Below are 14063 nucleotides of genomic sequence, written 5' to 3' on the forward strand. Positions count from 1 at the left end.
AATGATTTGATAATTGTATGTATTGTGAAATGATCACAAATACATGTAGTTAACATCCATCCCTGCAGATAGTTACAAATTGTTTTTCTTATAATAACTTTAAGATCTGCTCTCTTAATGACTTTCAAATACACAGTGCGATATTACTAGGTATAGTTACCATGCTTCTGCGTTATGTTGTTGAATGGACTCAACCATTTTTAGATCAAGGATTCCAGGCCTTGATGAAATCTATGAATCAGGACAAGAATCTCTGCTCTCAAAGATATCATTTCTTTTTTCTTATTTTCTGTTTATTTTTCCAAAATACAGTATAATAACTCAGAGGCTAAATGACACATTCTTTAGAAGAACAACAAGAGGGGATGTTAGGAAAGTTTGTGGCCCATTCCCTTATGATTGAGCAAGATATCATATAAGTCAAATCACTCTCTCTGTGAAAGGTTTTCCTTTCTGGGGCCTTTTTAGTGTCAGGATGTAGGACCAGATGAATTACCCACAAAAATGGGGAAGTTTGATTACTGACATAAAAGTTAATATTCTTATACATGAGGACAGAAACAATCTTTTAAAACAGTGGGTAACAATGATGTATAAATTAATTTTCAATTACTACAATGGTAATTTCTGGTTTCATAATTTGGAAACTCATTCAATGATTCCTTTATTTATTCAGTAAATGATGACAAAAGTCAGTTTCCCTGGTTTTCGCAGAACACATGTGACAGTTTCTCCCCTCAAGGAATTCCCAAGTTGGTAGTTGTTGGTGAGGGAGAGGGTAAGGATCTGATAAGTACATTGCTAGCACAATCATTGTCATGATTGATTTCAACGATATCAACCAGTGAGGATAGGGCATGTCAAGGTGCCTCAGTTGGAGAGAAATGAGTATGTGGTCAGGCCTACAGCAGCACATCAGTGGAGTAGACAATGTTCAGCTGACAGCTTGCAGCTGCTGAGCTGGAGCTTGGGGTTCACATGGCAGACAGAAGAAGTATGTAGAGGAGATGGGCATGTGGGCATGAATGAGGGTTAACACGGGCCTGGATGAGCGCCAGGAGGACTTGGAATTGCAGACTACACAATGTTTTCCGTCTGCAGTAGGTAGCCATTGAAGAACTGTATAAAAAGGATTGTGCTTTAGAAAGATGATTGTCCAGAGATGAAACTTCAAGGTGAATTGGAAGGAGATTATGGAGATAGAAACCAACCAGAAAGCTATTCCAGCAATCCAGGATGGTAACTTACATTATCATACATTCAGCTGGAATCTCCAATAAGGAAGAAACACGATTGCTCCTAAAGTCCATGCTGATGGAAACCAAACATGATGAATTCCTCAAATAAACGTCCCCAGTTCTAAGATTCTAGTCTTTTTAAAAATAGTAATGTCAAGGACTTTTTCTGCATCTATTGAGATTATCATGTGGTTTTTATCTTTCAATTTGTTAATATGGTGTATCACATTGATTGATTTGTGTATATTGAATAATCCTTGCATCCCTGGAATAAACCCAACTTGATCATGATGTATGAGCTTTTTGATGTGTTGCTGAACTCTGTTAGCTAAAATTTTGTTGAGGATTTTTGCATCTATGTTCATTAGGGATATTGCCTATAGTTTTCATTTTCTGTGTTGTCTTTTATCTGGTTTTGGTATCAGGGTGATGGTGGACTAATAGAATGAGTTTGGAAGTGTTCCTTCCTCTGCAATTTTTTGAGAGAGTTTTAGAAGGATAGGCATTATCTCTTCTCTAAATGTTTGATAGAATTCTCCTGTGAAGCCATCTAGTCCTGGGCTTTTGTTTTTTGGGAGATATTTGATCACAGCTTTAATTTCAGTGCTTGTAATTGGGTTGTTCATAATTTCAGCACTCCTTAATTATTAAAACTCTTCAAAAAATGGGCATAGAAGGAATCTACCTCAACATAGTAAAGGCCATACATGATATGCCTACAGCAAACATTATTCTCAATGGTGAAAAACTAAAAGCATTCCCCCTAAGATCAGGAACAAGGCAAGGGTGCCCACTTTCCCCACTATTATTCAACATAGGTCTGGAAGTCCTAGTTAAAGCAATCTAGGAAGAAAAAGACATGAAAGGAATCCAGATTGGAAAAAAAGAAGTAAAGCTCTCACTGTTTGCAGGGCATGATACTGTACATAGAAAACCCTAAAGATAATATCAGAAAATTACTAGAACTAATCAGTGAATTTAGCAAAGCTGCAGGATACAAAATTAATACACAGAAATCACTTGCATTTCTATATACTAACAGTGAAAAATCAGAAAGAGAAATTAAAGAATCAATCCCACTCACCATTGAACAAAAAGAATTAAATATCTAGGAATAAACTTACCTAAGGAACTGTACAAAGAAAATTATAAGCCATTGATGAAAGAAATCAAAGATGACATAAATAGATGGAGAGATATTCCATGTTCCTGGGTAGGAGGAATCAATATTGTGAAAATGACTATACTATCAAACACAATCTACAGATTCAATGTGATCCCTATCAAATTACCAATGGCATTTTTCACAGAACTAGAACAAAAAAAAAATCACAATTCATATGGAAACACAAAAGATCCCGAATTGCCAAAGCAGTCTTGAGAAAGAAGAATGGGGCTGGAGGAATCAACCTTTCTGACTTCAGATTGTACTGAAGACAGTATGGTACTGGCACAAAAACAGAGACATAGACCAATGGAACAAGATAGAAAGCCCAGAAATAAACCCATGCACCCTTTGGGTATCTTATATCTGACAAAGGAGGCAAGAATATACAATGGGGTAAAGACAGCCTCTTCAATAAATGGTGTGGGAAAACTGGACAGCTACATGTAAAAGAATGAAATTAGAACACTTCCTAACACCATACACAAAGATAAGCTCAAAATGGATTAAAGACCTAAATGTAAGACCAGAAACTATAAAACTCTTAGAGAAAAACATACACAGAACACTCGATGACATAAATCAAAGCAAGATCCTCTATGACCCACCTCTTAGAGTAATGGAAATAAAAACAAAAGTAAAGAAGTGGGACCTGACTAAACTAAAAAGATTTGCACAGCAGAGAAAACCAAAAGCAAGGTAAAAAGACAACTCTCAGAATGGGAGAAAATAATAGCAAATGAAACAACTGCAAAGGATTAGTTTCCAAAATATACAAGCAGCTCATACAACTCAATGCCAGAAAAACAAACAAACCAATCAAAAAGTGGGAAAAAGACCTAAACAGACATTTCTCCAAAGAAGACATACAGATGGCTAACAAACACATGAAAAGATGCTCAACATTACTCATGACTAGAGAAATGCAAATCAAAACTACAATGAGATATCACTTCACACCAGTCAGAATGGCCATCATCAAAAAGTCTGCAAACAATAAATGCTGGAGAGGGTGTGGAGAAAAGGGAATGTTCTTGTACTGTTGGTGGGAATGAAAATTGATACAGCCACTATGGAAGACGGTATGGAGATTCCTTAAAATACTAGGAATAAAACCACCATATGACCCAGCAATCCCACTCCTAGGCATATACCCTGAGGAAACCAAAACTGAAAAAGACACATGTATCCCATTGTTCACTGCAGCACTATTTACAATAGCTAGAACATGGAAGCAACCTAGATGTCTATCAACAGATCAATGGATAAAGAAGTTGTGGTACATATACACAATGGAATATTACTCAGCCATAAAAAGGAACACCTTTGAGTCAGTTCTAATAAGGTGGATGAACCTAGAACCTATGAAGTAAGTCAGAAAAAGAAAGATAAATACTGTATTCTAACGCATATATATGGAATCTAGGAAAATGGTACTGAAGAATTTCAGACATAGAGAAACAGACATAGAGAATAGACTTGTGGACATGGGGAGAGGGGAGGAGAGGGTGAGATGTATGGAAAGAGTAACATGGAAACTTGTAAAATAGACAGCCAACGGGAATTTGCTGTATGGCTAAGAAACTCAAACAGGGGCTCTGTATCAGCCTAGAGGAGTGGGATGGGGTGGGAGATGGGAGGGAGGTTCAAAAGGGAGGGGATGTATGTATACCCATGGCTGATTCATGTTGAGGTTTGACAGAAAACAACAAAATTCTGTAAAGCAATTATCCCTCAATAAAAAAATAAATTAAAAAATTGTAGCATCATAACAGAATTATTTAAAGTAGATCATTGTGATGGTTGAACACTGAAGCTCCAGCTCTATCCTTTTGCCAGGAAACTAATTAATACTAGCTCTTCAAATGCCATTAGTTTCACAAACTTGACATGGGTTCCCCGCATGGGCTCTGAGCTGTTACTGAGCTAATGAGCTAAGTTCAAATAGGAACAGGTAGCTTTTCTGGCCACACTGATTACTCACAGAATGTCACTGGAAGCATTTTCTAATGTTAAAGCATTTTTTTGCATTTGCTTTTCCTCTGGTTCTATAATTTGCTTCTCTTTTCCAAAAATTGGTTTCCTCACAGCAAGCTTGGCTCCAGACACAATGTCACTTTGGACTTCTAAAACAAGAGCTGAACAGAAATGCACAAATTGCAAGGACATATTAGTTACGATCTCAGAGCATTAGGATTTTGAAAACATGTGTTAAAACAAAAATGCAGAAACTTTCCAGCTGTTGTGTCTAAGAGAATACATTCTAAGTATAATTGATAGCTGCTCTTTAAACTAATAAATTGAATTTCACTTAACTTAATTTTTGTAGATTCTTTTCTCTCAAAATATTTTCAGTCAAAAGTGCTAAAAATAGGTCTTTCCAAAAATAAGCTGGCTATTGTAAATTGTAACTATTCAAATGGGTTACATTATCTAGATATATGCCTTTAGATCACTCTCTGGGATTCCAGACACTTCAGTGAAAGTTCCCAATGCCTTAAGAGACACATGCAAAGCTTAATATACGGTGTTCAATATATGCAATAAAATACTATTTTAAACTATATTAATGAATTTTCTCTTTTTCCTTCTTATGTATAGCATATTTGTCCTGGTCCTGGGGTATCCTTCAGGAAAGATGGACGACCATGAGGAAATGAGCAACATTACAAGAGGAAAGCATAAGTACAAATACAGTTTTGACATTCAAGCACAAGACTATGGCCATGCCGGCCAGGATGACACTGTCATGAGTCAGGATTTTTTTTTTTTCTCTAAATGCCTTTAGCTCCCATTTAACTCATCAAAGTTTTCATCTCAGAGTTGAGCTGGAGGAACTCTACCATTTGTGGGCCTGAGGGAATCTGTGGTGGAATACAAAGGTGGAAAACCAGCACCAGGTGTCATGATTTCCTCCCACAGGTGTCTTAGCTAGATGAGGAAACACTGAGGACATTGCCCATTGTTTAGGACACAGTGATGAGTTACCTCTTGAGCTGTCCTCACCCCTTCAATCTACATGAAGCTGGATCTGGTTTCTGGGAGGTGCAGCCATGACCCAGGATTTACTGACAGCCATGCAGGGGAGCTTTGCAGAAGTGGCTGCCAGCCAGGGGTCAAGAGGTTTTGTAGCAAGGTTTGCAGAGATGGCTACCCAGCCACAACCAGGCTGCAGAGAGCACAGGAGAGGTGGAGGCAGGTAGGAAGCACTACCCCACCCAAAGCATTGTCTGGGCCAGAAGAATGGGACACTGTCACTCAGCCATGGACTTCAGCCAGCACGGCCCAGAAAGCAAGAGGATCTGCACCCCAAGTTCCTTCCTTCCATGCTAGAGAAGAACTAAAGTGAGAGTCTGGAGACTGGGAAAACTGAAAGCCTTCGCTAAAGGGCCTATTTAATTAAACGGATGGGACAAATGTAAACCTGACAGTACATTTAAAGTTTTCCTCGTTGGGGGTATAGCTGGGGCTCACAAAGAAGGCCCAATTTGTTAAAGACAAAATAAAAGTATGTTTTCTTTGCACATTCAAAGTACAGTGTGAATTAAAATTGCAACTCTGTTAAATAAAAAATTAGTCTAATATGAAATAGTAAGATGCAGGGATGAAATCTGACCTGTTTAAACAAGCAAATTTCTTTTTAAAAAGCCATATTATTAAGGTTTTTTTTTTTTCGCTCTGTGTATATATATATATATACAGAGAGAGAGAGAGAGAAGGTAAATAATTCCAATGCTTACCCTCTATCTTATGCATACTGCAGAAGGTTTGAATTTTAGAAATATCTGATGCTAAGTTCCTTAGGAAGATTTGTTTCTTTTGCTGAGTAGTGGACAGGTCAGGATTGATCCAGTGTTCACCACATGAAACGTACACCTACCAAAGAAATAATTCTCTAATCTCATACAATTGCTCACAGCAGCATTATTATACCCCAGACTGGAAACAATCAAAACATCCTATAATAAGTGAGTAGTGAAACAAACTATGGCACCATATTCAATGATAAAAGGAATAATGCTCATTGATAAAAAGGCATAATCTATTGATAAACACAACAAAGTTGATGGATCTCTATGGTTTCGTACTGAAAGAAGTATTTCTCCATATATCTTTGCAACTTACTATGAATCTCTATGAATCTTTAATTAATTCAAAATATTAATAAGGAGTTGTAGAAAAAACAAAGGATATAAAGGAAAGAAGGAAGGGAGGGATGTGGGGAAGGATGCTAAGTCGCTTCAGTCGTGTCCGACTCTGTGTGAACCCCATAGACGGCAGCCCACCAGGCTTCCCCATCCCTGGGATTCTCCAGGCAAGAACACTGCCATTTCCTTCTCCAGTGCAAGAAAGTGAAAAGTGAAAGTGAAGTCGCTCAGTCGTGTCTGACTTAGCGACCCCATGGACTGCAGCCTACCAGGCTCCTCCATCCATGGGATTTTCCAGGCAAGAGTACTGGAGTGGGGTGCCACTGCCTTCGCCGTATGGGTATAAATCAGGGGTATGTAAACTATGCCAGGCTAAGTCACTCAGTCTTGTCCGACTCTTTGCGACCCCATGGACTGCCAGGCTCCTCTACCCATGGGATTCTCCAGGCAAGAATACTGGAGTGGTTTGCCATTTCCTTTTCCAAGGGATCTTCCTAACCCAGGGATCAAAGCCATGTTTCTTACGTCTTCTGCATTGACAGGCTGGTTCTTTACCACTCGCACCACCTGGGAATGAATGAATGGATGAATGAATGAAAGTTGCTCAGTTGTGTCCAACTCTTTGCAACTCCATGGACTGTCCATGGCATTCTCCAGGCAAGAACACTGGAGTGGGTTGCCTTTGCCTTCTCCAGGGAATCTTCCTGACCCAGGGATTGAAGCTGGGTCTCCTGCATTACAGGCAGATTCTTTGCCATCTGAGCTACAGGGAGGGCTGAGGTCCAAATCTTGCTCACAGCCTGCTCTTGTAAATAAAATTTTATTGGAACACAGCTATGCCCACTCATTTGCATATCTGTGACTGCTTCTGTGCTACAGTGGCAGAGTTATTTCAATAGATTCCATATGGCCTGTGAATATTAGGAAGTGTCAGTTCACAGAAAACTTCACAGAAAACTCCAACAACCACTGGTATGAATGAACTTGTAGTATATGCATTGAGCTGTTAATGGACATTTCTAGATGCTGAGATGACAGATGATACTTTTCCTTTTTGCTTATATGTACTTTCTAAATGTCTTTAAATAAATACATATTTGTTTGAAGTGAGAGTAATATATTGAGAAAGACTTGGTTAAAAAAAAAAGAAACTCAATGCTGCCTTTTTGGGGTCACTCACTAATCACACATACTTTCTATGTCGACCCAGGGGAAGTTTCCTGAAAAATGTCTTCTTTCTGATCAACAAGGTGCTTCTCTCACAGACATACTCAATTATGTGACTGTTCACGTTTCAATCTCCACGTCGGTGGCTCCGAACAGTTGGACAGGTTCATTTCTAACAAATGTGCAGGATCTTTTAACAATCACTCCTGACTCCATCCCATTCTCCTTTCACTCCTGCTCCCTCTGCCCTGGTGGCCTCAATGACTTATCTTTAAATTAGATTTATCTTTTTGCATTGTATGCTTTATTGCATCAACCTTAAATTCTTTCCAAAATAACACAGTGAATAAGCACAGCAGCAAAAACAAAAATATTAGAAGGAAACAAACAAGACACTTGGCAGGGATGGAGTTAGGATTCAAAACACAATCTAGCACGCTCCAAGAACAGAGGCTCTCTGCTCTGCCATGCTGCCTCTAATATTAGTCAATGGTACTTTGAATTTCAAGGGGTACTTCTTTCAAGGGGTCTTGACATTCAGAGCTGAGTCAAGTTCTAACAATTTGGTACAAGCTTGGTTCTCTGTTCAAAGAATTTCAGGCATCTATCAAAGTGGGTTTTCTTTTCGAACTGATACTTCAAATTCTGTAAGTGGGAGAAAAGGCCGGGCACTTCTTAGCATTCTCCAATCACTCAAATTGTTGTTGAAACATTTCGTCACTAAGATGCATCTGACTCTTTTGTGACCACATAGACTGTAGCCCACCAGGCTCCTCCATCCATGGGATTCTCCAGGCAAGAATACTGGAGTGGGTTGTCATTTCCTTCTCCAGGGAATCTTCCAGACCCAGGGATCAAAGACACCTGGGAAACCCAAGCACTCAAATAGTGTATGAGAAGCTAGATATGATTTTTTTTTCTGAAAAGGTGAAATTATCATTTATGAAGAAATTGTTAAATAACCACATTTTGAAAACCTCAAAAACAATATAGAATTTACCTCCTTAAAACAGCAGGGCAGAAATCACAAGTGGGTAATAGTTTGGTTCTCTCCAGTTTCTGCCTTCATTTATTTATAAGGTGGTTGTGATGAGCATTAAATGAGTTCTGTCATATACAGCCCTGAAAATCATGCCTGACACATAGAAAGCACGCAACAGTAAGCTGTTTGTATTACCTTCTGATGGTTGCTGAATTAAGATAATAGTGAGAAAAAAAATAAGAGGAAAAGATGGTGCTTGAAGTCATATAAAAAATATTTTTCTTTTAATAGTACTAGTATATTAATATTCCTAGTTTCATGGTCATGTTTTTACCAGTTCATCTCTTTGAAGTTCTTTTAGGGTGAAGATTTCCTTCCCTTTTTCACTGAACAATCTCCGAGCTGCAGAAGGTAAATTTAAAATTTCAGTGCACCTGTAATATAGACACAAAAATTGACCTTGCATGTGGAAAGTTTCCAGCAGAGAAGAGAGTAAATCAAAGAAATCAAGGTGGGTCATTAACCACACTAGTTCTACAGGACTGTGGGACAGTTGAGAGCTCAGTCCTGGAATCTATCAGATGCCTTTTGAATTTCATTCCCCCTCTTCAGGTGTAGGACTTGGACAAATTATTTAAACTCTCTAAGCCTAAATTTCTTACCTGTCAAGGTTGTTATGATGATTAAGGGTTGATTATGAAATGTGCTTATTAGCACAGTGCCAAGCATGATCGACAAGCAATAAAAAATATATATATATATCATTATTGACTTTTCACTCCTCAACATGCTCCTGTGAAATGAAAGTCACTCAGTCATGTCTGACTCTTTGCGACCCCATGGGCTATACAGCCCATGGAATTCTCCAGGCTAGAATACTGGAGTAGGTAGCCGTACTCTTCTCCAGGGGATGTTCCCAATCCAGGAATTGAACCCAACTCTCACGCATTGCAGGCAGATTCTTCCCACATTGCAGGCAGATTCTTTACCATCTGAGCCTCCAGGAAAGCCCCAACATGCCCCTATACTTTCCTATTTGTGGGTCTTTTCTCTTGTTCTTGCTTCCATATAAAACACCTTACTCAGCTTTTGCTGTTGAAGTTCTACTCTTTCTCCAAAGTTACATCCATCACCCAGTAGGTCCTCATCTCTCTCCACCAGAAGTGATTCTTAATAACCCTTTAAGTCCCTTTCAAATAGGAATTTTTCGCCAGGCTAAACATTCAATTGTGATTTTTTTTCCCCCTCAAACAAGCACTGAGCCAGCCTTGTGGATATCGAGATGAATGATACAGTTGCCCTGTTTCCTGGGGAGGCTCCCTCTCTAGTCAGGGGGAAAGACTGGTCGGTAACTGAAGTGTAATATGAACTAATGGAGTTGTCACAGGCACCTGGCCAGAGTGTTGTGAGAACACAGAGGAAAAACAACGAATTCCTCCAGGGAAGCCTCAGCTAGGGAAGTGACCTTTAGGGGTGGACCTTGATGAATAAACAGGAATTCACCAAGTAGAGTTAGGACGCAGAGAAGTTTTACATGGCTGGAGCTGGGTTTGTGGACAGGAGGTAGATAAGCTTTATCTTTATCCACCAGATATCTTTACCAGATAAAGCTGGTAAAGAAGATAGGATACAATTGGGAACCACTTAGGATGCCAGACTAATGAACGTGACCTCTATCCCATAAGTATCAGAAAGCCATTGGGGGTATTATGGCAGAGGAATGGTGCAGTCAGATCTGCTTTTTAGAAAAAGAACTGTCAGAAAAGTGGAAGGTGTGCTCGAGGTGGAGAGGTGGAGTTCATATAGTCATTTACAGCAGAGGTAAGGAGGCAGAATTGCGGGGAAGAGGAAGAAGAGCTAAACAGAATGATGGGGCATGTCTGAAAGAATGCTGTTTTTTTATTAAAATGTAGTCTATAGTAAATGAGTTAGAAGTGACTTTGTGCTCATCAAGAAAACCCAGCTGTATGAAAAATATTTCTCAACTTTATTTCCTTAAATGGCATAAAGACATTTAAGTCAGTAATTAGGCTTCCATTTTTCTGAGAGGTCTTAGAAAGAAATAAGCCAGTGGGAACTCAGTCTCTGCTTCTCCTGTCACAACCCTGGAGGCTGATGGATTGGTGAGGCCTGGGCCAGGTTTCTCATCCATAGGAGTTGTCGGGGTGGAGGGATGGCGGGGGGACTGTAAGAAGATTGAGCCCCAGTTGAAAGATTTGCTTCATTTTCTCTGGATGCTGCCCAAAGATTCTGCCACTTACCCTAGATCCAAGCATGACCTAAGGAGAGTTACCATCATCATAACCTGCTCCCACTCACATTTTCCTGGGAGAATTTTGGACTACTGCAGTATCCAGTTTTAGGACAACTGGGAGAAGAGATTGAATAGGAAGTTGGCAGATTTTTCTTCCTTCTGTTCTTGGAAACCCTAGTTTAATAGTGCTGAATTTAATTGGTCTGAGTAGCTGTGCTAGAGATTAGCTGCTTCCTCTGTGTTGAATTCCTTTAGCTAGTTCATGTGCCAGCCAGCATCAATGGAGAGAAAAGAAAGGAACTGACTCTTGAATGCCTAGTAAGGAATGTGGACTTTGGAGTCAAACTGACTGGGTTCAAACTCTAGCCTTCTCATGAATAGGCTCTGTAACCTTGGAGAAACTACTTCTCTGAGCCTAATTTTCCCCATTTGTAAAAGGTAGGCAGAGCAGTACTTCTCTTATAGGGATATTGTACAGATTAAATGTGTGAATACCTGCAAAGCATCTGACACATAAAAGTCAGCAACATATTGTTAAAACAGACCATGCACTGCAAGCACTTCATATCTACTCTCTTGCTGAATTCTCACACCTTTTCTGAGAAGCCCATTTTATGGATGATGCAACTGAGCCTGGTGCCCAAGGTCACAAAATTGGTGAGTTCAAAAGCTGAAATTCAAACCTAAAACTCTCTGGGTCTTTTTACTACAGCATATGGCCTCCTGAGAGGGCATCATCACAGAATAACAGGGAAGAAACAGACTGAGATGCTCAGTGAGTGATTCAGGATTTCTCTGTTGCATGGGATCAAAGGTCCTAGAAATGAAATCCTCTGACTCTGACACCAGAAGTTAGGACTGATAACCATGTGGCTTTGATTTATACATAATCCAGAAAAGCAGAGTTTTATCTCCGACTTCACTCTCTCAAGACTGGTTTTTCCAATACTCCATGTTGTCTGCAAATTGAGATATCAACAAAATGGTCTATACCTATTATTTCTAAATGGGGATTATTATGCTTATTATGTTAGATCTTCCTTAGGCTTTGCAGACGGAAGAATCACCAGCAACAAAGATTCTCAAAACTGTCTATAGTGAATTATTAAATTACTGAAGGCTAGCATAATTTTCCTTAAATTCTGTACAACTGCCCTCTCATATTGAAGAAGACATATTTTGCAAAAAGCTTATATCACATATTCTGCCTTTGAACAGTTATCAAAGTCTATGGGAATAATTCTTATTTGGGTAAAAATATACTGATCAAAAGAAAAATTACAATGTACTTCAGAAACATTATATAGATTACTAACACTTAAAAAGTGATTTAAATAGACAATTACTCTGTCCTCAATACAAATAAATTCAAACCAAAGTGCTATAAAATTGTGAAATATTTTTAATGGGAAAAATTTACATTTATAGAGTTGGTAGTTCAGAAACTAGGAGAAAATCACAAGACCTAGAATTCTGGGGGGGGGGGGATATTAATTATAATGTACTCACAATAGCTTATAAACTTCACAGAAAAAACTCCAGAATCATTACATTAACAATTGTTTTCTTATGTAGGTACATATGTATTTTGTGCTATAATCATCCAGGCACTTGAATGGAGTATACCTTTTCATTTAGGCTATTATTTACCTCTCCAAAAGCTGGTGAAATCCAGTCAGGTTTGTTTCTGCATCAGAATAGTTAGTGACAAAGTTTTTCACCTTCCCTTTCCTTTCAGGGCCAACATATCTGGAAAAAACAATCCAAGATTAGACTGATATGTCAGGATACACTGCCAATTATCATTCAGCTTGTTATAGTATGTGAATAAATCATGAAGTTTTAATTTATCATGATTTACCCTAAAAAACCAACAGTTAAGAAGCAACAGTTAGAACTAGACATGGAACATGGAAAAACAGACTGGTTCAAAATTGGAAAAGCAGAACATCGAGGCTGTATACTGTCACCCTGCTTATTTAACTTATAATGCAGAGTACAGCATGAAAAATGCTGGGCTGGATGAAGCACAAGCTGGAATCAAGACTGCTGGAGAAATATTAATAACCTCAGATATGCAGATGACACCACCCTTATGACATAAAGTGAAGGGGAACTAAGGAGCCTCTTGATGAAGTAAGAGAGGAGAGTGAAAAAGCTGGCTAAAAACTCAACATTCAAAAAACTAAGATCATGGCATCCGGTCCCATCACTTCATGGCAAATATATGGGGAAATAGTGGAAACAGTGACAGACTTTATTTTCTTGGGCACCAAAATCACTGTGAATGGTGACTGCAGTTCTGAAGCTAAAAGACGCTTTTTCCTCGAAAAGAAAAGCTATGACCAACCTAGACAGCACATTAAAAAGCAGAGACATTACTTTTCCGACAAAGGTCTGTCTAGCCAAAGCTGTGGTCTTTCCAGTAGTCAGGTATGGATGTGACAGCTGGACCCTAAAGAAAGCTGAGCTCTGAAGAACTGATACTTTTGAACTGTGGTGTTGGAGAAGATTCTTGAGAGTCCCTTGGACAGCAAGGAGACCAAACCAGCCAATCCTAAAGGAAATCAATCTTGAATAGTCATTGGAAGGACTGATGCTGAAGCTGAAGCTCCAATACTTTGGCCACCTGATGTGAAAAACTGATTCTTTAGAAAAGATCTGATGCTGGGAAAGATTGAAGGCAGGAGGAGAAGGAGATGACAAAGGATGAGATGGTTGGATGGCATCACTGACTCAATGGACATGAGTTTGAGCAAGCTCCAGGAGTTGGTGATGGACAGGGAGGCCTCGTGTGCTGCACGCCATGGGGTTGCAGAGTCAAAGCACGACTGAGCAACTGAACTGAACTGACCCTAAAAAATATGCCTTTCTTAAAAAATAGGGTTTCAAATACTATCACAATTAAATATTAAACTTCACAAACATTTATACTATTTTATATAAGAATAATTTAATAATATAATATTCTAATAATTTAATATTATATAATAATAATTTGAATAATTTATATAAGAAAATAAATTTTCAATATCTGAATCCTTTTACAATAATGTTGAACACTCAAGATGTGAATTATCAACTTTGAAGAAAATGCAAAGATTACATT

The 14063-nt window shown here is 38.7% G+C and overlaps 1 protein-coding gene across 1 annotated transcript in view; it reads right to left on the reverse strand.

Moving 5' to 3' along the window:
• Nucleotides 1-14063, reverse strand: part of DCDC1 (doublecortin domain containing 1) — a 449122-nt gene that overhangs the window by 70416 nt on the left and 364643 nt on the right. The window contains exons 22-25 of the mRNA XM_043481537.1: nucleotides 12605-12703; nucleotides 9035-9134; nucleotides 6144-6279; nucleotides 4388-4541 (exon numbers count right to left, since the gene is read on the reverse strand). Coding sequence (XP_043337472.1) covers nucleotides 4388-4541; nucleotides 6144-6279; nucleotides 9035-9134; nucleotides 12605-12703 — 489 coding nt within the window. The remainder of the gene's footprint in view (nucleotides 1-4387; nucleotides 4542-6143; nucleotides 6280-9034; nucleotides 9135-12604; nucleotides 12704-14063) is intronic.

This window comes from Cervus canadensis, chromosome 11 (assembly GCF_019320065.1).
Source record: "Cervus canadensis isolate Bull #8, Minnesota chromosome 11, ASM1932006v1, whole genome shotgun sequence".
Lineage (NCBI taxonomy): Eukaryota > Metazoa > Chordata > Mammalia > Artiodactyla > Cervidae > Cervus > Cervus canadensis.